The sequence below is a fragment of the Mustela erminea genome, chromosome 16 (assembly GCF_009829155.1).
Source record: "Mustela erminea isolate mMusErm1 chromosome 16, mMusErm1.Pri, whole genome shotgun sequence".
In the NCBI taxonomy this organism is placed as follows: Eukaryota; Metazoa; Chordata; class Mammalia; order Carnivora; family Mustelidae; genus Mustela; species Mustela erminea.
In genome coordinates this window covers 47,710,986-47,738,287 of record NC_045629.1, presented here as the reverse complement: position 1 = coordinate 47,738,287, position 27,302 = coordinate 47,710,986, and the positions used below count along the sequence as shown (strand labels likewise).

General features: G+C 35.2%; 1 protein-coding gene and 1 long non-coding RNA gene across 12 annotated transcripts in view; both read right to left on the bottom strand.

Annotated features, from left to right (window-relative positions):
• Nucleotides 1-27,302, bottom strand: part of VPS13B (vacuolar protein sorting 13 homolog B) — a 769,746-nt gene that overhangs the window by 587,499 nt on the left and 154,945 nt on the right. For all 11 annotated transcript variants that reach the window (XM_032316092.1, XM_032316089.1, XM_032316090.1 and 8 more), the window contains one exon: nucleotides 26,964-27,145. In XM_032316092.1, coding sequence (XP_032171983.1) covers nucleotides 26,964-27,145 — 182 coding nt within the window. The remainder of the gene's footprint in view (nucleotides 1-26,963; nucleotides 27,146-27,302) is intronic.
• Nucleotides 969-25,409, bottom strand: LOC116575026. Its single transcript, XR_004279571.1, has 3 exons — nucleotides 25,322-25,409; nucleotides 17,583-17,586; nucleotides 969-979 (listed from the first exon to the last, which is right to left on the bottom strand). It is a non-coding gene; the product is annotated as an uncharacterized LOC116575026 (long non-coding RNA).

The window sequence follows — 27,302 nt, the reverse complement described above, 5'->3', positions numbered from 1 at the left end:
GTACAGCCTTATGATTAATAATCTAATGAAAAATATATTCATGATTCAATCCTAATTTTCTAATAATCATCTAACCTAATCCTAAAATGTGCATTCTTTAAAGTGATCTGGTTGTTTCAAAACATCCCAGGTCTATAAGACTTCCATGTCTCACTAAACTTGGAAAATATGAGGCAAATGACATATTAACTTGAACAATCATAAAAATGCTTAGAAAGTAAAAGGCTCATTTAATGAAAAAAACTTAGAAATGTTTCCATATGTTTCTATGAAATATTCTTTCCCCACTAAATGAACACATTCAAGATTTTGTTTCTGGCTTTGTTTCAGAAAAAAAAAAAAAAAACCCATCTGCATAGTACGGCACTTACAAGTACATCTCAGTCATGCAATAGTAATGTCACAGCTCATATATCAAATAAAAATCACATTCAAGCCCACACAACCTCACAGACCCAAAATCTTCCTTTCTATTAAGAGTATTCCTAAGAGAGCTTTCACTGCACCTCACTGCTAATGTCACATGACTTTTGTTAGAAATTAAATCCTAAAACTAAAATATCAAACAGTTTGGAGTACAGTTGTGAATGACGTAAAAAGCCAACATTCTCTAGGTATAAATTATGAATATTTCCTTTTTTTACAAAAATGGGTGCCAATGTGGTGAAATGAAAACATTAACTATATCTCACCCTACTGATTTTTTAAATAAAACACATTTCATTATATTAAAGACATGATAAAATAATAATGCTTCATGTAATACTTAGAAAGATTGTGACACAGTTTGAATCCATAAGTATTTAATCCCATATATATGTATGTGGAAATATTTCATTACAAATTAGAAGTATTCAATTAACTAGAGCAGTTATCACAGATTTCATATAGTTGTGTAACCAACATTATTGCCACCCTGTCCATGAATCATTTGTGCTATGATTTAATAAAGTAAAGATGCAGCAGGACTGCACTGTGGCTAAGACCTTGGACAATGTCAAAACACATGTACTGCAATTTATCACTACAAGCCATAAAAAATATATTATTATCCATATTTCACAATGAAGAAGCTGAAAGAATCTAAGCAACACGCTTAAGGATCCCACAATTAGTAAATGGCAACCAGGAGGAGGGAGTAACCTGGGAGAAAAATTTAAACCATAAAGTCTGGACTATACCAGACAGACAAGAATTGTCATTCAAAGTGGGCATAAGTTAACTGCAACACTGTATCATTGATCTAAACGTTTTTGGTACTCCTCACGACTACATTAATGGTCTACAAGTCATTCTTCTAACTTGTCCCAATGATGACAAATCTTGATCATTTTAGGGATAAAACTGAATATCTGAAAGAAATACCATTTAGAATAGTAAAGTAAATAACAGCGGATCTCAACAGATCTTTATATTCTAACATTACAGCCTTGACTTTAGACATTTGTATGAAATTACATTTTGTTTCTCTCCATGACACTTAATCTTTAAAAGAACTGTGTATTTAAAACCAAGGTACTAATTTCTCACATACCTGCTAAATTGCCTACAAAAACTTTTAAAAGACATTTTTAAAATCTGTTAACATAGCAATGTCTACAGATTGGAAAGTACGGGCCAAAAGAATTACTTAGAAAAGCAAGAGTCACTTAGATATGTAAGTTTTGGTTGCAGTATAAAAGGATAAGCTTCAAAGACATATTCTCTGGAGAATAGCCATTAAAGAGTCGCTCTGGTTTTAAGAGCTAATATTTTTCTCATTTTAGAATTTTCTTCATTTTTATCTTCAAATAGCTTATATGAAAACTGCTCATTATATTTCAAAAATTTTCTGATGTGTGATCAGCAATACTGCTCAAAATTCTGACTAGTAAAGAGTGAAATTAGGAAGAGTTTCTCAGTTCTTCTGGTGTATCTTTGGATTTGGAATCAATCCAAACTCATGGTAGCTCTTTCAGCAATGTACAGACTCATGTTCAAGCTACAGATTCATATTCCCTAGGTGCCCAATATAACCTGCAACTTTTCTTTTTTGTTTCAATCAAATCTTAATTTTATTACTTTAATCCAAAGCACATTTTAATCTTTATACTTCTTTTTGGCCTTAGAAATTCAAATCATACGAATAACTTCAATCAATTTAGAAATAACACCTAGATTAACATGCATATATTTTTCATTCCTTCCATCATGACATCAATATAAATAAATAAAAATGAGTCTGGGTAAAATACCAATTAATAGATATCTAGTGAAGATTCCAAACCATCAGTTACTATACTTTGTGTAATACAATGATATATATTTCCTAGGACTCATATTGGACAGAAACAGAAATCCAACCAGCTTAAACAAAACACCGGGATTAACTGGTTTATAGAATACAAAGAAGGATCGAAAACCCAGTGATAATAAAGAAAAGACCAGACCTCAAAACCACTGGTAATTAGAGTCTCAAAGGACTCCAGAACTCTTTTTCCTTATCACTTTAGATCGCTTTCTCTGAAGACCTGATTTCTCACCATACCAAGACACAATGATAATTCTTAATCCCTACATTCCATGTCTTCTGCCAACAGAAAACAACTTACCTCATTTTATCTGATTCCATGTTCAAAAATCCCAGACAAGGATTCTGACTGGCCCAATGTGGGACTTGTGGACTTTTAGGACTTTTAACTTATAGGCAGGCACCATTACTGACTCAGTATGGGTAAGGTACCTACCCTAATCAAACAGAATTAGCAAACTAAAAGACCATACAAGGCTTGGCCACATTTTGGATTTATGTGAAAAAGGAACAGCTATCCCCAAGGGGAACCTTAACCTCCACTCCACCTCTTGAAGCAAAGCCATAGGCTTAATGGGGCATTTGATACATAGAGGTTCCCCAAAATGCCAGATTTAGTAAGGATTCATCTGAACTGAAACATAATGGTGTCCACTGTGCTACTACAGCTATTTAACCTTGGCTCCCTCAATGTGTGAACCAGCTCAGTGAGCAGAATTCAAAGCCATTCACACAATTCTGCCTAATGGTACCTTGATAAATCCTGTTTTAATTTACTATTTTAATTTACTGATTAAAATCCTGTTTTAATTTAATTTACAGTAAATTAAATTTACTGTTTTAATTTAATTTACTTAAAATACTGTTGTATTTGGCCTAGCTGTTTGGTCTGCCACTGGAAAACTACAAACTGGCAGAGTAAAAGCTAAAAATTTGGTGTTGCAAGGTACAGAAGAAAGATAGTATAGGGGTGCCTGGGTGGCTCAGTCGGTTATGTGCCTGCCTTCAGCTCAGGTCATGATCTCAGGGTCCTGAGACCAAGCCCCTCATCCAGCTCCTTGCTCAGCAAGGAATTTGCTTCTCCCTCTGTAGCTCCCTCCTGACTCATGCTTGTTCACTCGTTCTCTCTCTCAAATAAATAAATAAAATCTTTAAAAAAAAAAAATAAGAAGATAGTATAGAAAAAGAAACAATAGGAAGGGGGAAAAAAACTACAGGGGGAAAAAAAAATCATAGCTGATCAAATCATCTGTGAATCTTTTGATGCCCACAGTAGGAGCCCTTACCCTGAGATCAACTTGATTCAACCAGTATCACCCAGACTGCCCACCACTGCTGCCCAGACCCATCACCACATCAGATATGCCAAAACTTTCATCACCATAGCATGCACAGAAAGTAAAGGACTCTGTTTCCAATGCAGAGGTTACCACAGTATGGTCAACTCATGACCACCCAAAGTCAACAATTTATAATGTGGTGGCAAAGGGCACATTGCACTAAGCACTGCCACCCCATCCGCGTGCATTGTAATTCTCCCAAACTCACTACTTCAGACCTTTAACCCCTAACTCCCATTCAGTCTGATCAGCTCTCTGACCACACCAATTTAGCATTCAAAATTAAGCTGTTACATATTTTTTGGCTTTTAGGGCTATTTACCAGCTAACAGGGGTATGCCTTCTCTTCTAAAGGTCACAAAACAGGTCAAAAGTTAGAATATCTAATGGACACTCTGTGCTCCCTACCTAATCCACAAGAATCCAGTACTGTCAAGCACTAGTATGGCCTCCTGATAAATCAATTGAAGAAGATTTCTGACTCTACCTCCCTCACCTTCTTTTGGTCCACATCATAGATATTATAAGGTGAAATATTGTTGTAAGAACAATGTAGAAAAGACTGAACAATAGCAAGCCTAAGACCGCAATCCCTAGAAGGGTCCACTTTCCCTTCACTGGGAGCACATAGGAACTTGCCTTGCCTCCATTCTCTAATGGGTAAGAATGGTTTACTGTGCTTAGTCTTTTGTATAAAAAGTTGGCTTATACTGAACACCTGCTTTTGGAGCATGCTCATATACCCCTCACAGGAAGTAGCACATATATGGATTTCTCCTGTCTTTTTCCCTTGTGATCTGACATGTACTCTTATTACTTTGCTATAATAAATTTTAACCATGAGTATAACTACATGCTGAATCCTCTGAATTCTTCTGGAGAACCTCCAAATGTAGGGGTCTTGGAAACGCCAGACACGAAAATTCACACAGCAATTCTATTTTAATAATTTTTCACAGGTAACTTAAATTTACTCTTTTCTTACAATTATCTCCCATAATTTAATTATATCCTTTATTTTGTTGACTTTACTCACTAAAAAGGACAGACCTCCTAGCTCCCATCCACTATACTACAGATGGTATCAGAAGTGTGGGGGAAGAGAGGGAGTAATCTTAGGACCTGGTGGAATTTGTGAACCATTTCTATTCTGAATACTCATCCAAAAAAAAAAAAAAAAGGCAGATATACAAACACTTATCTGTAGATATTCTCCAAAGTAAATACTAGTTGCTGAACATGTAACAGGAGAGTAAATGAGATGTGGTACCTGCCCTGATGGAACCTATTTTCTACTGAAAGAAAAATCCTCTGAGGAACTGACATTTGAGCAGGGAGGTAAGTTAAAATATATTAAGTAATGAAACAGAGGGAGAGGAGCATTTCAGCAAGTTGGGATATCTTGAGAGAAGCACAGCTCTTCTGAGAAGCTGAAAGGTTAATGGAGTACAGGGCCAGATTTGAATCTTTACCCTACAATTAACAGAAAGGCAATAAAAGAGTACTAGGATCACATCTGAATTTTTCAAAGCTCACTCCAGTACATGTTAGACAATGGACCAGAAGGGGAAAAAAAGAAATGATGAAGTCGACCTTAAGTGTCAGAGATAAAGACAGAGAGAAATGGATGTATTATAAAAGTACTTAGAGGGGTGCCTGGGTGGCTCAGTTGGTTAAGTGACTGGCTTTGGCTCAGGTCATGATCTCGGGGTCCTGGGATTGAGTCCCCCATCAGGCTCCCTGGTCAGCATGCTCTCTCTTTCTGTCAAATAAATAAGATCTTTAAAAAAAAAAAATAGTACTTAGAAAATAAATCTGACAATACTTGATGACTGATATACTGTGGGTAAATGATTATACACAAGTAGTGAGCCATATTTGCTAAGTCCTGATACAGACAAAAGAGAAAAATGCCCAAGTTGAGACGAGTGATCAGAGCAGACGCCTGTCCAATAAGAAACAATGAAGTAAGTACCCCAACAAGCAAATGTGATGTAATCAATAATTACCTTAATAAAAGGAGGGGGGCATAGATGCCTTCAAACAGGTCTGGTAACAGAGGGCAGTAGCACATCCAGAAGATTAAAAGTAAGGAAAAGCGTCCAGAATCTATGGAAGTCTGGAGAGGTAAATTTATAACTTTAGTATCTGTTTTTGTTTTTGTTTTTGTTTTAAGATTCTGAGAGAGAGAGAGAGAGAGAGAGAGAAAGAGCATACATGAGTGGGAGATAGAGAAGAGGGAGAGGGAGCACAGAGCCTGACAAGGGGCTTGATCTCACAACCCTGAGATCACGGCCTGAGCTGAATGAAGAGTTGGAAACTCAACTGACTGACTGATCCCAGGCTTCCATGACCTTAGTCTTTGATGAGACAGGGAATATAGCTCCGTAGAACAAACAGACATCTAGTAACTCAAACGGCAAGTAAGTATGACACTTTCCCAACTCAAGTATAAGTTCAATCAGTAAGAGTTAAAGCACATAGTCAAAACAAATTAGCTGCAAAGGTGAGCAGATACACACCTGACTGTGTATTCCTTAAATCACCTTCAGATTAATAATAGTATCAAACTCAAGGCTGAAAAAAAAATGGAGAGATCAAGTAGTTCTAGCTGTAGTGAAGAGTAAGGTGGGTATGGAATATCAAACAGGCTCCTCAAGTGAAGAATTACTAAAAAGTGACTGCTTCTTGCAATGGCCATGGTCGCCAAACCGTGGAAAGAACCAAGATGCCCTTCAATGGACAAATGGATAAGGAAGATGTGGTCCATATACACTATGGAGTATCATGCCTCCATCAGAAAGGATGAATACCCAACTTTTGTAGCAACATGGACGAGACTGGAGGAGATTATGCTGAGTGAAATAAGTCAAGCAGGGAGAGTCAATTATCATATGGTTTCACTTATTTGTGGAGCATAACAAATAACATGGAGGACAAGGGGAGATGGAGAGGAGAAGGGAGTTGAGGGAAATTGGAAGGGGAGGTGAACCATGAGAGACTATGGACTCTGAAAAACAACCTGAGGGTTTTGAAGGGGTGGGGGGTGGGAGGTTGGGGGAACCAGATGGTGGGTATTAGGGAGGGCACAGATTGCATGGAGCACTGGGTGTGGTGCAAAAACAATGAATACTGTTACTCTGAAAAGAAATAATTAAAAAAAAAAAAAAAACAACAACAAAAAGTGACTGCTTCTTATGGGAAAAAGATCCACAAAAGCAGATCAATCAGATAGGAAAGAAATGATGAGTTCCACTTCCCAATTTACAATTAATATTAACCTAATATCAAATGAAATTTTCAAATGCTATCTCTCATAGTCAATTAAACTTTAATAAAACAGAATGAAGCTGGGCACCTGGATGGCTCAGTCGATTAAGCATCTGCCTTCAGCTCAGGTCACAAACTCGGAGTCCTGGACTAGAGCCCTACACTGGGCTCCCTGTTCAGCAGGTAGTCTGCTTCTCTCTCTCCCTCTGTCTTTGCCCCTCCACCTGCTCTTGATTGAGCATGCTCTCTCAAATAAATAAAATCTTAAAAAAAAAAAAAAAGCTGTTTCTAATTATAAAAGTTTTTTGTCAGAGGATTGTTATTTACTTTTGCTATTGAAATCTGGAGTAAATGTTATTATATTTGATAATTAAGACCAGCGACTTATTACATTTATTTTAATTGGATAGCTGCAATAAATTTTTCATCCAATTATTATGACTAAGTGGTAAGAACTGAAAGACACTTAATGCGTCTAAATATAATCTATTACAACACACTAGATTTTGTCATAATACTTAAGTATAAAAGTTACTACAGTATAAAATGTATGTAATCCAAAATTAAATACTATATTTAATTTAACTTCTGAAAACAGGGTCCAAAACTAGCACTTACTGGCTCTGTTGAATTAAGGTGATGTATCAATCACAATGATACTACAAAGGAGACAATAACTCTTCTTGGGTGAATGAAAAATAGTATTTGCAGGGGAAATACTAATGCTAATACTAAATACTAATACTAACATTACATTTCAAATAGAAAAGAAGTAATCAGCATTTCTGTTTTGTTTAGCAAACACAGAAGAAAATGTGAAAAGCAAGGTATGTGAGATCTGACCCAGTCAGAGGTGAGGAATGAGGCTGAGAGGGCCCATGTCCTAAAGGGCCATGCCAGGAGTGTTTAAGTTTATCCCGAGGGCAAAGAGAAGCCACTGACAATTCTTCTTCTTCTTCTTTTTTTTTTTGAAGATCACAAGCAGGCAGAGAGGCAGGCAAAAACAGAGAGAGAGGAGGAAACAGGCTTCCCACTAAGCAGAGAGCCCAATGCGGGGCTCAATCCCAGGACCCTGGGATCATGACCTGAGCCAACGGCAGAGGCTTTAACCCACTGAGCCACCCAAGCACCCAAGGCAATTCTTGAATAGAAAAGTGATGGAGTCACTCTTGCCTTCTGGGTGCAGCATTTACAAAGGGTGACCCCACAGGTGCTTAAGCAGACACAAGAAGGAAAAGGTAGCTAAATTCAGTCTTAGCAGGAACAGCAACCAAAAGATGAAGGGCTTCATAGGAAGGCAGGGAAGAGATCATGAAGCCACCTCCTCAGAGTCTTCCAACCAGAAACCAATGAACTTACCCAGCCCCAATCCCACATCAGGAATTGTCATGGTCTTGTCAAGAAGGTCCACAGGACAAAATGCCAGTTACTCAATCTGCTCAGTGTCTTATTGAACAAATGCTCTAACACATGACTCACCACAGCCTTCAAGCACCGTCATTCCCAAATCCTGAGATTCAGAATCCAGAGGTGCATGTGTCTGATTTCACTGCTTCCAAGCCATTCCTTCTTGAATATGCCAAATATTAAAATTTAAGTATTTTTTCTTACACAGATAGACACACATACACTTCAGTCTCAGGCTGTCATGCTAACTGAAATGCTTCCCCTTAGCAATCTGTGTCCATGTGTGTGTTTAAGGCTTTGGGGATCCACAGCTACTCCACCCATCCATCATCTATCCATTCATCCATCCTTAAAAGACCAGTCAGGCCCCAGGGTTCACAGCAAGATTCTCAAACTCATCAAAAAACTGAAGAGGAGGGAATACTACCAAACTCATTTACAAAGCAAGCATTACAACCTGATACAAATAAAGCCAGATAGGGACACCACAAGAAAACTAAGAGTCAATATCCCAAATGAAAATAGATGCAAATATTCTCAATTATGTAGCAGCAAATCAAATTCAATAGCACACTAAAAGGATCATTCACAATGATGAAGTGAGTTTTATCCCTGAAATGTAGGGATGATTCAAAATATGCAATTCAATAGATGTGACATATCATATTAATGCAATGAAAGAAAAAAATGTAATAATCTCAATTGACACAGAAAAAGCATTTGACAAAATTCAACATCTGTTCATGAAAAACTCTCAACAAATTAGGTATAGTATAGAAGAAATGTACCTCAACATAATAAACGCCTTAAATGACAAGCCCACAGCTAACATCATATACAATGATGAAAAGCTGAAAGCTTTTCCTCTAAGATTCAGCTTTTCATCAAAGATTAAGACAAAGGTGCCCACTCTCATCACTTCCATTCAAAATAGTCCTGGAAGGCTCAGCCTGAGCACTTAGACAAAAGAAGGATAGAAACCAAGGCATCAGAACTGAACAGGAATAAGTAGAATGGTCTATTTGCAGATGACATGATGTTATACAGGTTAGGTAGAACCAAGACATGAACAGTGGAAGTCCTAAGTCCTTGAAGAGAGAAAGACAAAGTAGGCAGTTAATTAGACATGGGCTGGAGGCAAGGATGGTGACAAATAGCTTATACATTAGAAGCCCAAGGGCACAACATCCTGACCTTGTGGCTTAAAAGAACCTAGGGCTAAGAGACCAAGAGCCACAGGTGCAGAGCATCCCTCTCCTCTTCCACCTGTGCCGGAGGGTAATACCTAGACTCATTGTAATGCACGTACACTGCAGTTATAGCCCCAACCAATGGCGAAAGAAACGCTGCCATAGTGGATCTGATACAAATCTTGTAGGGTCAAAAACTCCCCCTGCAAACCTGTAGGAGGAGTCCCCCAAAATGACTGGAAGCCGCCTCCATCATAGACCACCTTGCCCATGACACAAGAACCCTGCTCACATAAAAAAAGAATCCCTGTAGCCTCAGGGCAGTTGCCACCTCTTGTTCCACTGGTTCTCCCACCTTAAGAGTATACCATTGCTCTAATAAAGCTGCTTTATTTACTTTGGGCACCAATCTGTAATTCTCTTTGCAGTGCCAAAAGCAGAGACACAACACTTTGCTCACTGACATATACAGAAAATCCTAAAGACTCCACCAAAAAGACTATTAGATTTAATTAATGAACTTAGTAAAGTTGAAGGAAATTAACATACAAAAATAAATAGCATGTCTATACACTAATGATAAATTACCTAAAAAATAAAAAATCCTGTTTATAATAGCACCAAAAACAATAAAATAGAAATAAATTTTACCAAGGAAGAAAAGGATCTGTACAATGAAAACTGTAAGACAATGACAAAAGAAACAGAAGGAGAAAAATTAATAATATTGTTAAAATGTCCATACTATCTGAAGCCATCTATAGATTCAATGTAATCCCTGTGAAAATTCTAGTGACTTTTTCTTAACAGAAATGGAACCACAAAAGACTGTGAATAGCCAAAACAATTTAAGAAAGAAGAATAGACAGAAGTACCACACTTCCTGACTTCAAGCTCTATTATAAAGCTACAGTAATTAAAACAGTATGGTATTGCCATAGAAATGTATACATAGACCAATGAAACAGACTTGAACCCAGAAATAAACCGATGCATATACAGCCAACTAGCATTTGACAAAGCATTTGACCAAAAAAAAAAAAACAAACAAACAAAAAAAAAAACAACCATAAATACTCATAAGATAGTCTCTTCAATAAATGATGTTAGGAAAATTGGATATTCACAGGTAAAAGAATGAAACATGACCCCTATCTTATATCACTTAAAAAAATTAATTCAAAATAGATTAAAAACTTAAATTTAAGACGTGAAATCATAAAACTCCTAGAAGAAAATGTACAAGATAAAAAGCTCTTGATATGGGTCTTGGCAAGAAATTTTTGGATATGACACTTAAAATACAAGCAACAAAATTAAAAAAATAAATGAGTAGAACTATGCCAAACTAAAAAGCTTCTGCCCAGCAAAGGAAATGATGAACAAAATGAAAGGCAATCTATAGAATGGGAGAAAACACTGCAAATAATTTGTCTGATTTATCTCATTATCAGGGTTTAATATCCAAAATATATCAAGTTCTCTTACAACTTAATAGAAGAGAAAAAAATAACCCAATTTAAAAATGGGCAAAAGGGGCACCTGGGTGGCTCAGTGGGTTAAAGCCTCTGCCTTCAGCTCGGATCATGATCCTGGGGTCCTGGGATCAAGCCCCGCATCGGGCTCTCTGCTCAGTGGGGAGCCTGCTTCCTCCTCTCTCTCTGCCTGCCTCTCTGCCTACTTGTGATCTCTGTCTGTCAAATAAATAAATAAAATCTTAAAAAAAAAATGGGCAAAAGACCTGAATAGACATTTTTTCAAAGAAGACATTCAAATGGCCAACAAGTACATTGTAAAGGTGCTGAACATCACTAATCTTTAGGGAAATGCAAATCAAAACAGCAAAGGTATCGCCTCATACCTGTTAGAATGACTTTCATCAAAAAGAAGTGGTAAATGTTGGCAAGGGTGTGGAGAAAAGAGAACCTTTGTGCACTGTCATTGGGATTATAAATTGGTGCAGCCACTATGGAAAGCAGTACGGAAATTCCTCTAAAAAACTAAAAATAGAACAATCTTATGATCTAGAGATTCTGAGTATACATCCAAAGGAAAAGAAATCGCCATATTAAAGAGAGATCTACACTCCCATGTTCACTCAGCATTATTTACAATAGCCAAGACATGGAACAACATAAGTGGTACTCAACAACAAATCAAAAAGATAAAGAAAATGGTGTGTGTGTGTGTACAATGCAATACTAATGAGCCATTAAAAAAGGGAAATCCTGCCATTTACAACATGGATGAACATTGAGAATATTATCCTGTGAAAGAAGTCAGAGAAAGACAAGTATTGTTTCATATCACTTATATATGATACCTGAAAATTTTATAGAAAAAGAAAACAGATTTATGGTTATCAGAGGTGAAGGATGGGGTGCAGGTTAACGAGATGATGGTAGTCAAAAGGTACAAACTTCCAGCTGTAATGTGTAACATGAGGACTATGGTTAATGCTGCGTGGTACATTTGAAAGTTGCTGAGAATAGTTCCTAAAAGCACTCATCGCAAAGAAAAAGTTTGTGTGTGCACGCGTGCGTGTGCGAACATATGTGCATGTGTGTGTATGTCTACCTGAGGTGATAGATGCTAACTAAAGTTAATGAGGTAATTATTTCACAACACAGGTTAAGTCATTATGCTGTACACAATAGACTTATGTAGTGTTGTATATCCACTATATTTTAATAAAACTGAAACAAAATAAATAAGGGGGAAAATCACCATACAAGTTTAGTAACAGAAAAGTACCATAGTTTCATATAATCTGAACTCTTTTTTTTTTTTCCCCCAAGATTTTACTGAAATTCAAGTTAGTTCACATATAGTATAATATTAGTTTCAGGGATAAAATTTAGTGATTCATCAGTTGCATATAACACCCAGTGTTCATTACATCAAGTGCCCTCCTTAATGCTCATCACACAATTATACCATCTCCCTACCCGTCTCCCCACCACACCCCTCAGTTTGTTCCCTATAGGTAAGAGTCTCTTACAGCCTGCCTCCCTGTCTTAATTTTTCCTTCCCTTTCAACATGTCCATCTGTTTTATTTCTTAAATTGAACATATCTGTGAAATCATATGGTATTTGTCTTTCTCTGACTTATTTCCCTTACCATAATATTCTCTAGTCCCATCCATGTCATTGCAAATGGAAAAGATTTCATTCTTTTTGATGGCTGAGTAATATTCCATTGAGTATATATACCACATCTTCTTTATCTACTCATCAGTTGATGGACATTTGGGCTCTTTCCATATTTTGGTTATTGTGGGCAGTGCTGCTATAAACAGTGGGGTGCATGTGCCCCTTCAAATCACTATTTTTTGTATCCTTTGGATAAATATCTAGTAGTGAACCCCTGCCCATTATATAAGGATATCTCTAAAATTAACTCCACTGGCAAAGTTTTTGCAACTGTTAACTAAAGATGATCATCTAACTCCCTCTGTAGCAGTGGCAGCCCTACCTTACTACCAAAACAACAAGGATGAGAGTGAAAAAAAATAATCAATGGGCTTAGGGAAAATAAAGATGCCTGGCTGGTAGCCTCCTACAACCAAGTACCATCTCTTATCCCATAGTCACTGTTCTCACATAAACCCTTAATTTTGTAGACCAAAGAATATCACAGCAGTAAGAAAGACAAGCAAACATTTTTTTAAGGCCTTATTACATATAAGTTTAATGTTCAACTCCCAGGCATTCAACTTTCTAACACATTTTCAGGAATACTGTAACTTAAGGTCACTGAATGTACATATATAATGTGTATACACACAAACACTGGAAAAACAACTTGAGATCTGATCCAGTGAAATCAGTGGTGGCCAATACTAAGATAATGTAGAGTGCTACAGAAGTATACTCTGAGAGAACATAGCTCAATGGAAGGGGAGTCTCAGAATACTAGGGTCAATAAAAGATTTCTAAGACAGAGGTACAGAGAACTCTAGTGTAAAATGAACTACTCTGTTCTAGAAACTTACTCAAAAGATAGGGAATACTGATTCCCAGAATATAAACGTATAAGTGAGGCTAAATAAACAGGATTCCGGCAGAGCATTCATCTGCCCTCCTTTTTATTCACTTAAACACAAAACCAGCCCAATCTGATTCATTACTCAGGATTGTGCTCATATGCAGAAAACAATTAGTAAATTCTTAATTCTTTAAACTGTACTCACAGAAAAACAATAATTATGGGGTTCATCAATTCTTAATAAATTATCACATACATACACTGTAACTTTAATACCTGAACATGAATTCAAGTGAAAAGGAATCTTTAAATTCAACATTCATATCAATGCAAAATTCATACAGGGGCATTTTAAAACTCACAAAATTCATAAATCTAAAGTCCTTTTACCCCAATTTAAGTATCAAGAAATCTTACTGGTATCTCTTAATGCAAATCTAATTCAACACATTTTTATTTTTAAGACATGGATAAATTTACTGTTGATGCCTTACTGGAAAGAAAATTTTATAACAGCTCAAATATGTATTTCAGAACATACTGGACATGTTTTGTAGATGAGGGAAAATAAGCAGTTTGCAAACAGAGGAACAGAAAAAAGCATATCACTATACCACATCTTTTTCCTAAATAGTTAAAGAACTATTCAACAACTCCAAAACTCTTTTTATATGCACACCTGGGAAGAATACCGTATCCGTAACTTTGCTCAGAGTTACACTGATGTGGTTTCAGGCCAGATGTTTAAATGTTACAGTATGTACACTTTCTTCCCCTCTTCTAAGGCAGAAGTAAAGTAAGAGGAATATTTGACTTCACTCCACAAGAGACCTATTTAATAGTTTGGCGGTTATGTAAGTAAAGGTAGCTTGGCTAAGTCAATGTTGACGACATACGGAACGACATGATCCTAATGAGTTGGAAAATATTGGCTCTCATGAGAATAGACCAGATGCTACTGAGCTGAGAAAGCTACTGTATTATTGAATTTCATTTTTATGAGGTAAAATTTATTATTCAACCATTAAGGTATCCCACATGAAATCTTGCATAAAATACTTTTACAGTTACATTCTGGAAAGTAGATTTTTATTTTAACATTAAGACATCACTTAAATGAGGGATTCAAATGTCCATTTGATCACCTTCAGCACAGATTTTAAAGTCTGAAACCAATTTTCCTATTAATGGAACTACACTGTGAACAAAACAATGAACTACCTGAATAAGGGAAAAGTGATAGCAAGTTCTTGTTTTCCTGAACAAAAAATAGCCATGGAGAATGGCTTCTGGAGAAGGACAAAGGTTAGAATTTCAATAATTTGAGTACTATCAGAAACATGAACAAAAATATGTAATTCAAAAATGCCAATTAATATATATTTAGTTCAAATTCTAACAGCTCTGCTTTATTCTTTATGATTTATTATCTTTTCCCTTTTTTTCTAAGATTTTTAAAATTTTATTATTTGACAGACAGAGATCACAAGTAGGCAGAGAGGCAGGCAGAGAGAGAGGAGGAAGCAGGCTCCCCACTGAGCAGAGAGCCCGATATGGGGCTCGATCCCAGGACCCTGGGATCATTACCTGAGCCGAAGGCAGAGGCTTTAACCCACTGAGCCACCCAGGTGCCCCTTTATGATTTGTTATCTTAATTAGACTCCTAATACTTGCTAGTTTTTTGTTACATAATTGCTAATAGAGTAGCAAACTAATTATCTGACTGTATTTCTGGTCTCATTTACCAGAGAGAGAGTTTGATGTAATAGAAATTATAGTAACAGAAAGGTCCAAAGGGCTTTAAACGTAACCAAATTAATCAGTGAATATCTATGGGATAATCTTTAAGAAAAACACTAACTTGTTCTGAGCATAAATTTTCACATGTGTAACATAGGATATATAACCTGCCAACATCAATGTTACTGGTAAGAAGACAATGAAATTAATGCATGAGAAACAACAACGTAAAAAAGGTAAGCCAATTCAGATGATTCAAGCAAGTTTTACGGTATCCAGTCACTACAGCATGCAGCTCACTAGAGGAAAAATGCATAAAATAGATAAAAGGATAAGGTTTCAAATTTCTATTATCCCACCATATTGCAACATCCATTTATAGATTTGCTTCTCCACTCCTCTTTGGAGTTTCCAGCAGAAGAGAGAATACATTGTTCATCATAGGCTTCTGTGAACTAGGTGTGGCTTCATAAACAGCTATTTAAAGGGAGACAATGCACAGTTTCTTAGTAAGTCCAAAGAAGTACACCTAATAAACATCTTGAATTTTATTCTTCAGTCATCATGTTTATTGTTCATTAACCTATTTACTCTTTTGCCTTACTCTTTGAATTTACCTTTGCCCTATCTCTTCCCAGCTCAAGCAACAGATCACCAAGACCCCAATTCTGACAATGGCTACCGCAATCTCCAAGAACCTCATATCCTAGAACAACCTCCACAGGTAGTATCCCCATATGTGTGAGTACAGCAGGATTCAATATCCAGGAAAAGAAAAATCAATTCCACAAACAATATTTTGTACTCACAAGAACTTTATGAGTAGGTAATAAGATATTATCACCATTGTACAGATGAGAAAGTTAAATGAAACTCAATGAAAAAAATGACATTCCTTTAGACATATAATTATGTCTAATTATGTAGGATTTCCATACTACATTTCAGTGCTCTCTCCTAAATTTCAATTATTAAACAAGGATAATATTCTTATCACCGGACATAGACAGCAGGACTTAAACTACACTAATATCTATAGAATACACAGATTATTAATTTTCAATGCATAAAATTAAGTCTCTAGGAAGCATAAGCATAGAGTTTTGTATTAGTTATCTTAGTATCTTCTCATTTTATTCTAATTTTTAGAAGACCTGAGAAAAAAGTCTTTGTAGCTTTTAGAACATGTATTATTGCTCAATATTCCCATTTTCTCTTAGACTCTTAGATTAACCAATCAGAAAATAGAAATAACTGATTCAACAAACCAAAATCATCTCTTTTTATTGTGACATATTATGACTGTAATATAGTTTGTTAAAGAAAACATCTTTTCTACCTAAAGGCATTTTGTAGATGTGATGCTTGAAATTAAATCTGATATTTCATTTCAGAAGCACCATTACTAATCCAAGATTTAGAATGAGAAGACTGAGGCACAAAGTTGTTGTATATTGTTTTAAGAGCCAATGCAATTCAACACATTATTTTATTTTATACATACTTATTTAACAGCTTCAGTTATTAAAAGGAAAAATACAGCATAAAATAGGCATTTTTATAAAATCAATCAAGATGATTAAACTGTAAAATAATTCTATACTTGTAAAACAAGAATAACATTATGTTTCTGTCCTTAGTTTTCCTATGCAAAAATGCAGCATAAATAAGACATGTATAAAATTTGACTACCGAATTATTTCCTTTGAGGGATAAATTATTTTACTACTTATCACTGACCACTCTTCACTAAGAGTCTTACGTATTACAATCAGGGAACCAATAACCATATTTTCTTAGCTATCAAGATTTCAGAATAAACATTTTTCATTTTTAAAATTTTCCAGAAATGTCCTACACTTGATTACATACATATATTTCACCAGTGACATGGTGCCATACCCCAGCACATTTTCTAAAAAGACATAAATATCCATATTGTATCTTCTAGGTAAGGAATTTTAGAATTTGAAACATGTCACTAATTATCTATTATCAAGTAATTTGAACTCTCTCTCTTCGGAAGAATACTATATTTTCTTTTTGTTATATAAGGCATTTCTCCCATCCTGAATTTCCCAAACTCAAAATTTCAAGGGGGAATTACACAGACATTTAATTCCTATTCTCACCAAGGAAAAAGGAGAGCAATAACTGTATTTACTAACAATGTACATCTTTCATGTTTGTAAATATAATAACCATAATACTTTTACTATATTATATGCATTCTATTTGATTATATTTGATACTATTCAACTCTTAGTAGTAACCAACAAAGTTATTTCAAACCCAGATAGTAAGTCACAACCTGGATTTAAATGAAGTGGTAAAAAAGAGAAACTCAATTATAAACTTTTCTAAAAATGACTAAAATCAGTAACAGTTCAGTTCAGATATGACAATTTTGTTTTGATGATGGTAGAGATAACACACAGAAACGCCTTACTTGCAAGCAGAATATGTTGGAGAGAGAGGGAGAAGAGAAAACGAGAAGGGAAAATTTTAATCTAGAAGGTCAGCATCACAGAAATTGTTGGTCTTGCAATCAAGCTGAGTAATAAGAGCAAGAAGGACTCTGTGATGTAACAAAGTCTGAAATAATTAAAAGAGCAAAAAGTAAAAGAAAATGGACTAATAACAAAGAAGAAACAAGGCACCCTAAATGATAATAAGATTCAATGTAAAGATATACCTAAAGCTACAAATTAAGAAAAAAATAGACAAGTCAACATCAGAAAAGTAAAAAGAAACCAACACACCTGCAGAAAATATTTCTAAACCATACTGATAAGGGACTCGTATCTTGAATATTCTTACAGCTTAAAACAAAAAGATTAAAAGCCCAATTAAAAAATGAACAAAGAACTTGAACAGACACATCTCTACAGAAGATACATAAATAGCCAATAAGTACATGAAAAGTTGCTCATCATCATTAGCCATAATAAAGATGCAAATAAAAACTACAATGAGGCAGCCTACTTCATATGTTCTAGGATAGCTAGAACCAGAATGACAAGTAATTACAGTATAGTGATGATGTGGAAAAATCTGGAACATTTACATACTACAGGTGGAAATATACAATGGTGTAGCTGCTTCGGAAAAGCAGTGTAGCAATTCCTCAAAAGGTTACCTACAGACTTACTATATGATGCAACAATTTTACTTCTAGATATACAACCAAGAGAAATGAAAGCATATGTCTACACAAAAACTCAAACACAAATGCTTATGGCATTATTCAGAATTGTCAAAAATAGAAGCAACCCAAATGTCAATCAACTGATGAATGGATAAACAAAATGTGGTATATAGATACAAAGGAATATTATGCCCCAATACCTACTACAATATAGGCAAACTTCAAAAACAACATGCTAAGTGAAAGAATTCAGTCACAAAGTGCTATATTCCATCCGGCCAACTTATATGAAATGTCCAGAACTGGCACATCTATAGCGACCAATAGCAGACTAGTGATTGCTTAGAGCTGGCTAGACTGGAGGCTTGGGGAATATTGGCTAAGGAAAATGGAACTTCTTTTGGAGTTAATGAAAATGTTCTAAAATTAGTATTGGTAATGGAAACAGAACTCTGAATATACTATAAGGTAAATACTATATACTTGAAAAGGGTGAATTGACTGTATAGTATGTAAATTATTTTTAAAAAGAAGATTTGAGCTCTTTAATTATTTTAAAAATTATTTTAAAAAAAAGATTTGCGCTCTTTAATTAAATAAAAAAATAAAAAAAGATTTAGAGCAACTGGGTGGCTCAGTTGGTTAAGAATCTGCCTTTGGCTCGGGTCATGGTCTCAGGATCCTGGGATCTAGCCCATCATCAGGCTCCCTGCTCAGCAGGGAGTCTGTTTCTCCCTCTCCCTTTGTCCCCACCCCTCAGCTTATATGTACCCTCTCCCCTTCTCCCAAATAAATAAATTAAATCTTTTTTTTTAAAAAAATGATCATTTCAATAGATGCAGAAAAGCATTTTACAAACTGCAACATCCATTCACAATAAAAACCCTCAACAAAGTAAGTCTAGAAGGAACATACCTCACCATAATAAAGATCTCATATGAAAACCCACAATCAATACCATACTCAATGGGGAAAAACTGAGAGCTTTTTCCCTAACGTCAGGAACAAGACAAGGATGTTCATTCTCACCACTTTTGTTCAACATACCACTGAAGTCCTAGCCAAAGCAATTACACACATAAAGAAGTAAAAGGCCTCCAAATCAGTAAGGATGAAGTAAAACTATTTGCATATGACATAATACTATATATAGAAAGCCCTAAATATTCCACCAAAAAGTGACTATAATTTGTAAATGAATTCAGTAAAGTCACAGGATACAAAATGATGGTAAGGATATCTGTTGTGTTCCCATACACTAATAATGAAGCAACAGAAAGTGAAGTTAAGGGAAAAAATCCCATTTATAATTGCACCAAAAACAATAAAATACCTAATAATAAAGAGGTGAAAGATCTGACTCTGAAATCTATAAAACACTGGTGAAAGAAATTGAAGACAACACAAAGAAATGGATAAACATTCAATAGTCATGGGTTGGAAGAACAAATATTGTTAACATGTCTATACTACCCAAAGCAATCTACACATTTAATGTAATCCCTATGAAAATACCAACAGCCTTTCTCACAGAACTAGAACTAACAATCCTAAAATTTGTATGGAACCACAAAAGACCCTGAATAGCCAAAGCAATCTTGAAAAGGAAAAACAAAACCGGATGCATCACAATTCCAGATATCAAGTTATATTACAAAGCTGTAGTAATCAAAACAGAAAGGTACTAGCATAAAAACAGACACATACATCAATGAACAGAATAGAGAACCCAGAAATGAAGCCACAATCCTATGCCGAACTAATCTTCAACAAAGCAGAAAAGAATATCCAATGGAAAAAAGATGGTCTCTTCAACAAATGGTGCTGGGAAAACTGGACAGCAACATGCAAAAAGAATGAAACTGGACCACTTTCTTACACCACACAAAAAAATAAACTCATAATGGATCAAAGGCCAAAATGTGAGATAGGAAAACCATAAAAATCTGAGAGAACACAGGCAGTAATTTCTCTGACATTGGCCATAAAAATCCGAGAGAACAAGCAGTAATTTTTCTGACATCTTTCTAGATATGTCTCCTGAGGCAAGGAAAACAAAAGCAAAAATAAATTTTGGGGATTCTGTCAAAATAAAAAGCTTCTACACAGCAAAGGAAACAATTAACAAAACTAAAAGGCAACCTACAAAATGGGAGATGATATTTGCAAATGACATTTCTGATGGGGGGTTAGTATTCAAAATATATAAATAAGTCATAAACTCAAAACCCAAAAAACAAATATCCCTGAAAATAAATAACTTTGAAAAATGAAGAGAAAACATGAATAGACGTTTTTCCAAAGATGACATACAGATGGCCAATAGCCACATGAAAAGATGCTCAACATCACTCATCATCAGGGAAAGGCAAATTAAAACTACAATAAGAGACCACTTCACACCTGTCAGAATGGCTAAAATCAACAACACAAGAAACAACAGATGTTGGTAAGAATGTAGGGAAAGGGAAACCCTCTTGCACTGTTGGTGGGAATACAAACTGGTGCAGCTATGGTGGAAAACAGGATAGAGGATTCTCAGAAGGTTAAAATTAGAACTGGGAACCTGGGTGGCTCTGTTGGTTAAGCTACTGCCTTCAGCTCAGGTCATGATTCCAGAGTCCTGGGATCGAGTCCTGCATTGGGGTCCCAGTTCCATGGGGAGTCTGCTTCTCCCCGACCTTCTCCCCTCTCATGCTCTCTCTCACTCTATCTCAAATAAATAAATAAAATCTTTTTTTAAAAAAAGTTAAAATTAGAACTACCCTATAACGCAGCAATCACACTACTGGGTATTTACCCAAAGAATACAAAAACACTAATTTGAAGGGATACATGCATCCCTATGTTTACTGCAGCGTTATTTACTATGGAACTATGGAAGCAGCCCAAATGTCCATCATAGATGAATGGAGAAAGAAGATGTGGTGTGTGTGGATAGATGGATGGATGGACGGACAGAGAAAGAGAGAGGGAGAAATAGGAATACTGCTCAGCCATAAAAAGGAATGAAATCTTGCCATCTGCAACAACATGGATGGAGATTGTATAATACTAAGTGAAATAAGTCAGACAGAGAAAGACAAATACCAAATGATTTCACTCATGTGTAGTTTAAAAAACAAAACATGTAAGTAAAGAAAAAAAGAGAGAGAGACAAACCAAGAAACAGACTTTTAACTACAGAGAACAAACTGATAGTTATCAAAGGGGAGATGGATGGGGGAATGGGTGAAATAGGTGATGTGAAATAGGTGATGAGGATTAAGAAGTGCATTTATGATGAGCACAGAGTAATGCATGTAATTGTTGAATCACCACATTGTACACCTGAAACTAATATAACACTGCGTGTTAACATTGGAATTACAATAAAATTTAAAAAAATAGAAACAAAAGTGGACCAGTGAAATAAAAATAAATTAATTTTTAAAAGAAAAAACGAAAGAAACCAAGGTACAATGTTTCCAGCATAGGGGAAGGAAAGTAAACATGGGCAAAGGCATGAATATGGAAAAGAATGTCATTTTTTAGAAGAACAAGTAGGATATAATTAGTATAATGGTAAACCCAAAGTAAAAGAGTTGTGTTGACTTGTATCGTGTTAAACAACTATCCATCTAAGAAAAAAGGATAATGTAGGAGAATGATATCAAACCATGATTACGTTCAATATAAAAAGAGGGAAAAGCCACGAGGGTGAAGGATGAGAGAAATTGGATGCTGTGGATTATTAACTATCAATAACGAGACAGCAGATAGCCTAGTAGGTAGGTAAGCTAGAAGCACAAGATTATGATGGAAGGTGAGGCAGAAATGTTGAGAAGTGCATGGCTTATAATCAACTGTAGAATGGAACTTCACACGTTATGAGAATATTAAGTCTGAGAGGCCCAAGGACATACATTGCATAAATAACTTCACTAATGTAGTAAATGAGAATTAGTTGTGATGTAAAGCAAAAGATCACATGCTTAAAACAAGCATATTAAATAAAATTTAATAGTGCTGAATACTGCCTATTGACACCTCACAGATGCAAGATAATAAAATGCTAAAACTTTACACCTTAAATATGTACCTCTTGGATCTTAATATAGAAAATTTGAAAACACAATACTATAAGCACTCCACTAAGAATATAATAAACAGAATTAGATTTGAGGTGTGCAAAAAGATATAAGAAAACTTGACACTTGGAAATCTGGCCCTTTAAAAATGGTTTAGGTAATCCTTTTAATTCATTTATTATCAATTTTATAGCTGCTTACTTTGGTAAAAAAAAATTCCTTGGCAAAGAGGGAAAACTTCCTATATTCCATTTTCCTCACTTCCTCTAATCTGCAAAAATTACTTCCACTAATTTTAGGTTTCTCAATAACAAAACATCAGATTATGAATCAGTTAACCTGTAGTCACTTGTCTGATCCATTTCGTAATATCTGTGCCAGTATTCTGTTAGGACAGAATATTTTCAGAGAAAGAAATTTTAAATAAGATGTTTTATGATAGCACAATTCATTTGATAAATTCAGAAAAAGAAATATAAAATTAGTTGGGTTAGAAAAAAGGGACATTAGGGGCGCCTGGGTGGCTGGGTTAAGCCTCTGCCTTAAGCTCAGGTCATGATCCCAGGGTGCTGGGATCGAGCCCTGCATTGGGCTCACTGCTCAGCGGGGAGCCTGCTTCCTCCTCTCTCTATGCCTGCCTCTCTGCCTACTTGAGACCTCTCTGTCCAATAAATAAATAAAAATCTTAAAAAAAAAAAAACTATTTAAAAAAAAAAGGGAAATTATAGCCATAAATAACACCATCATATACCTATTAATATGAATTTTAAGGTGATCTAAGCCAGTTGACAAAAACAAAAAATTTAAGTAAAGGTAGGTTAATATTGTAAGACAGTAAACCAAAAAAGCTCTGGATAGAACATCACTTCAGAAACAGAAATTTGCCAAAAAAAAAAAAAAAAAAGATAATTTCAGAATGTGATAAATGCTATGGCCAATGAAGGCCTGACTGTAGGCCTTATGGGTAAGGACCTAAAAGAACAGATTTTGTACAGTAATTCCACATAAGATTATGTTCATATGAATGGCAGTAATGTAACATCTTAGTCCATTCAGGCTGCTCTAACAAAATACAGCAGACTGGGCAACCTATAAGCAATAGAAGTTTATTTCTCATTCCTGAAGTTTGAAGACCAAGATCAAGGTGCCAGCATGGTCAGATTCTGACAAAAACCTCTTCTAGGTTGCAGATTGGCAACTTCTTGGTCTGTCCTCACATAGTGGATAGGGCAAGGGAACACTCGCAAGCCTCTTCTTAATTTCCTAAGCACTCCATCCTCACGATCTAATAACCTTCCAAAGGCCCCCAATTACCTAATACCATCACATTCGGCACTACAATTTCAACATATGAACTTTGGGGGCATAAAGACACTCAGATCACAGGATATAATAATGCAGTCTACCTAAATATTCAACAACTTAAAGAAAGTTTTTTTCAATGAGATAAATCAATGTAACAAATATCACCTTTTTAATGTGTACAATTATGTGCAATTTAGCATATTCACAAGTGTAAAAAGTTCAACACTTCTAATTCCAGAACATTTTTACCACCCAAAAAAAATATAAAACCTTACCTCTCTAATAGTCACTCCATTACTCCTTTTCCCCAGACTCTGGCAACCATTAATGTACTTTTGGTCTCTATGGATTTGCATATTATAAGCATTTCATAAGAATGGAATCATAATTTGTGACCTTTTGGCATCTGGCTTCTTACACTTAGGAAGGTGTTTCAAGGTTCATCCGTATTCTGGCAGGTATCAGTACTTCATACCTTTTTACATTTGAAAAATATTCCACCGTACAGATACAGAAGATTTTTGTTTATCCATTCATCAGCTAATAGACCTTTGTTTTGTTTCCACCTTTGCTATTAAGAATAGTGCTTTGTGATCTCCTTTCTATGTGGGATCTAAAAATGTTTAATTCATGTAAGCACAGAGGAGAAATAATAATGGTTACTGGGGCAGGAAGATGGGCAAAATGAGATGTTGGTCAAAGGGTACAAAGTTGCAGTTATATAGAATGAGTAAGTCCTATAAATACGATGTACAGCCTCACATGATGATTACAGTTAATACTGTATACTGTACACTGGAAATGTGCTAAGATAGATTTTTTATACTCACATGACATTTTAAAAAATAGTAATTGTGAGGAAATATATAGGTTAATTATCTTGATTGTAAGTGATCATTTCACCACATATATCAAAACATTATGAATGCTATCCTTAAATATACAAAATTTAAAAAAAATAATTACATGCAAAAAAATAATGCTATGAACATTCATGTACAAGATTTTGGTGGACATAGTATGTAGTCCATTTTGTGTGTATATGTGAAAGTAAAATTGCTGGGTCATACAGTAACTCTACAAAAACTTTTTTTTTAAGATTTTATTTATTTACTTACTTATTTATTTTAGAGAGAGACAACATGCCCCCAAGTGGGGAGAGGAAAGGGAGGGAGAGAGAGAATCTCAAGCAGACTCTGTGCTGAGTACAGAACCAGATGTGGGGCTCAATCTCACAGCCTCAAGATCATGATCTGAGCCAAAATCAAGAGTCAGATGCTTAACCGAGTCATTCAGGCGCCCCTCAACATTTAACTTCTTAAAGATAATGACCACAAGTTTTTTCTCCCTAAGCAGCAGCTATCTTTTAAGCGATTAATTCAATATCAACATACAATTCCAAAAAGCAGAAATGGAAAAAAAAAAAAAAAGAAAAAAGGAATAGCTATTTTTTACAAAATATAGTTTAAAAAGTACAAAAAGAGACAAACAGTAAGATAGAAACAAAGTCACAAAACAATCACACCAACCTAAATGGATTAAAGTTATTAGCTAAAAGACAGACTATAAAACTTCACTTAAAAAATCTAGCTATGGGGCACCTGGATGGCTCAGTGGGTTAAAGCCTCTGCCTTTGGCTCAGGTCATGTTGGCCAGGGTCCTGGGAACAAGCCATGCATCGGACTCTCTACTCAGCGGGGGGCCTGCTTCCATCTCTCTCTCTTTCTCTCTCCCTGCCTCTCTACCTACTTGTGATCTCTGTCAAATAAATAAATAAAATCTTTAAAAAAAAAAATCTAGCTATACGTTCTTTCCAAGACATACACCTAAATCATTAAAAGTTTTTAAGTAAAAGAATGCAAGAAGTATGGGCAATGCCAAAGAAAAGAAAGTTAACTGTTAACTATGATAACATAAGAAAAAATTGATTAAAGTCAAAACTGTCTGAATTACTTATTCACTACATTTAATAAAAGAATCGACTTAAAAAGAGATTATAAATATGTATGTATGTGTGGTAGGAGAGTTAAGTGTTCATACATACTAAAATTTGGGTACTACTTCAGAAGATTCAAAGAATTTAAAGGCCTTTCATAAGCCCCAAGTTTAACAGCTTCTAGGCTAATGAAACATTTGCTTTGTCATTCTTTATAGAATCCTAAAAACCTGACAACACAAAACTATATAAAATTTTATATTAGTCATTAGACTTGTCAAAAAAAGGCTCTAATTATAATGCCTTTTTATTTTATGTTTTTTAGAATTTATAATATAGTCCCCCACAGTATGGTCTGAAATTAAAACCTTCAAAAGCATCATATAAAAACAAAAAGCCAATGTCTTACTTTCATAGGCAAGAGAAGTAGGAAATTCACAGGTTATTATTTGAAAGGATGATTACATTTAAAAAAAATATATTCTTCTTTAAAAGCTACTTTTGTGTTACTAACAAAACAAAGATGATTATTTTAAACTGAGTCAACTAAAAGAAGATAAACTTCTGTAAATTTTTTTGTTTACCTGCAAAGTAAGTGTAAGATAAAGATAACATCTCCTATGGTGGCATCAAAGGAGATTTTTTATTTTTAGTAGTAAACTTAACCAGTCAAGGTGTAAGACTAATGTTTTTCACACAAAACAGATAATTTGTGGGAGTGGGAAGATGGGTAACTGGGTGATGGACATCAAGGAGGGCATGTGATATAATGAGCACTGGGTGTAATATAAGACTGATGAATCACTGAACTCTACTTCTGAAACTAATAATACACTATATGTTAATTAATTGAATTTAAATTTTTTAAAAAGGATAATTTGCTTACCAAGTCTTAAAATATTATGAACAAGATTTTATTCATATTTACCAGCATATTCAAGCACAATGTACTTATGCTTGATTTGGCTATCATTTCAAACATACACATTACATTGATCCCCTTGGAAGTTATCCATGTAAGGCAAGAGGGTTAACTGTGCAAGAAGTTGGTAAAAAAGAACACCCTGAAAATATATCCAGAAATTGGTGGCAGGGAATGAAACTGAATGGCTTACCTCATATCCTGAATTTTACACAGGAGCTGTAAATATCCACTTGCACAGAAATTTAGTACACGGTTTAAGTTCAGCAGGCTATACTTATGAATTTGAATAATAAAATATTAGTCACCACCAATAAGAATTTTCCAAATACTTGCCAAGAAGACTGTGCTCTTACCTATAGTTTGGAAAACTTCATTCATCAAAGCTTCATTCACTGACAAAGAGTTGACATTTCCAATGTGAGACCAGCTTTGATATATTGCTTGGAGCAGAAGTGTCTGTGCTCTTGTCGCTTGAATTGTGAGATTTGGAAGTTCAAATATACCTTCAGTTACAGCAATCTGAGATCTTTTGGTCCTGCATAAGAAAAGAGAAAGAATAACAGTATAGTAAACAGCATTTACAAATAGCAACATAAAAACTGAACTAGGCTGTAAGGAAAAAAAAGCAGACATTCGAAATAATTTAAATACAACTAAATCAAATAGATATGCAACTCCACAATTTAAATTTC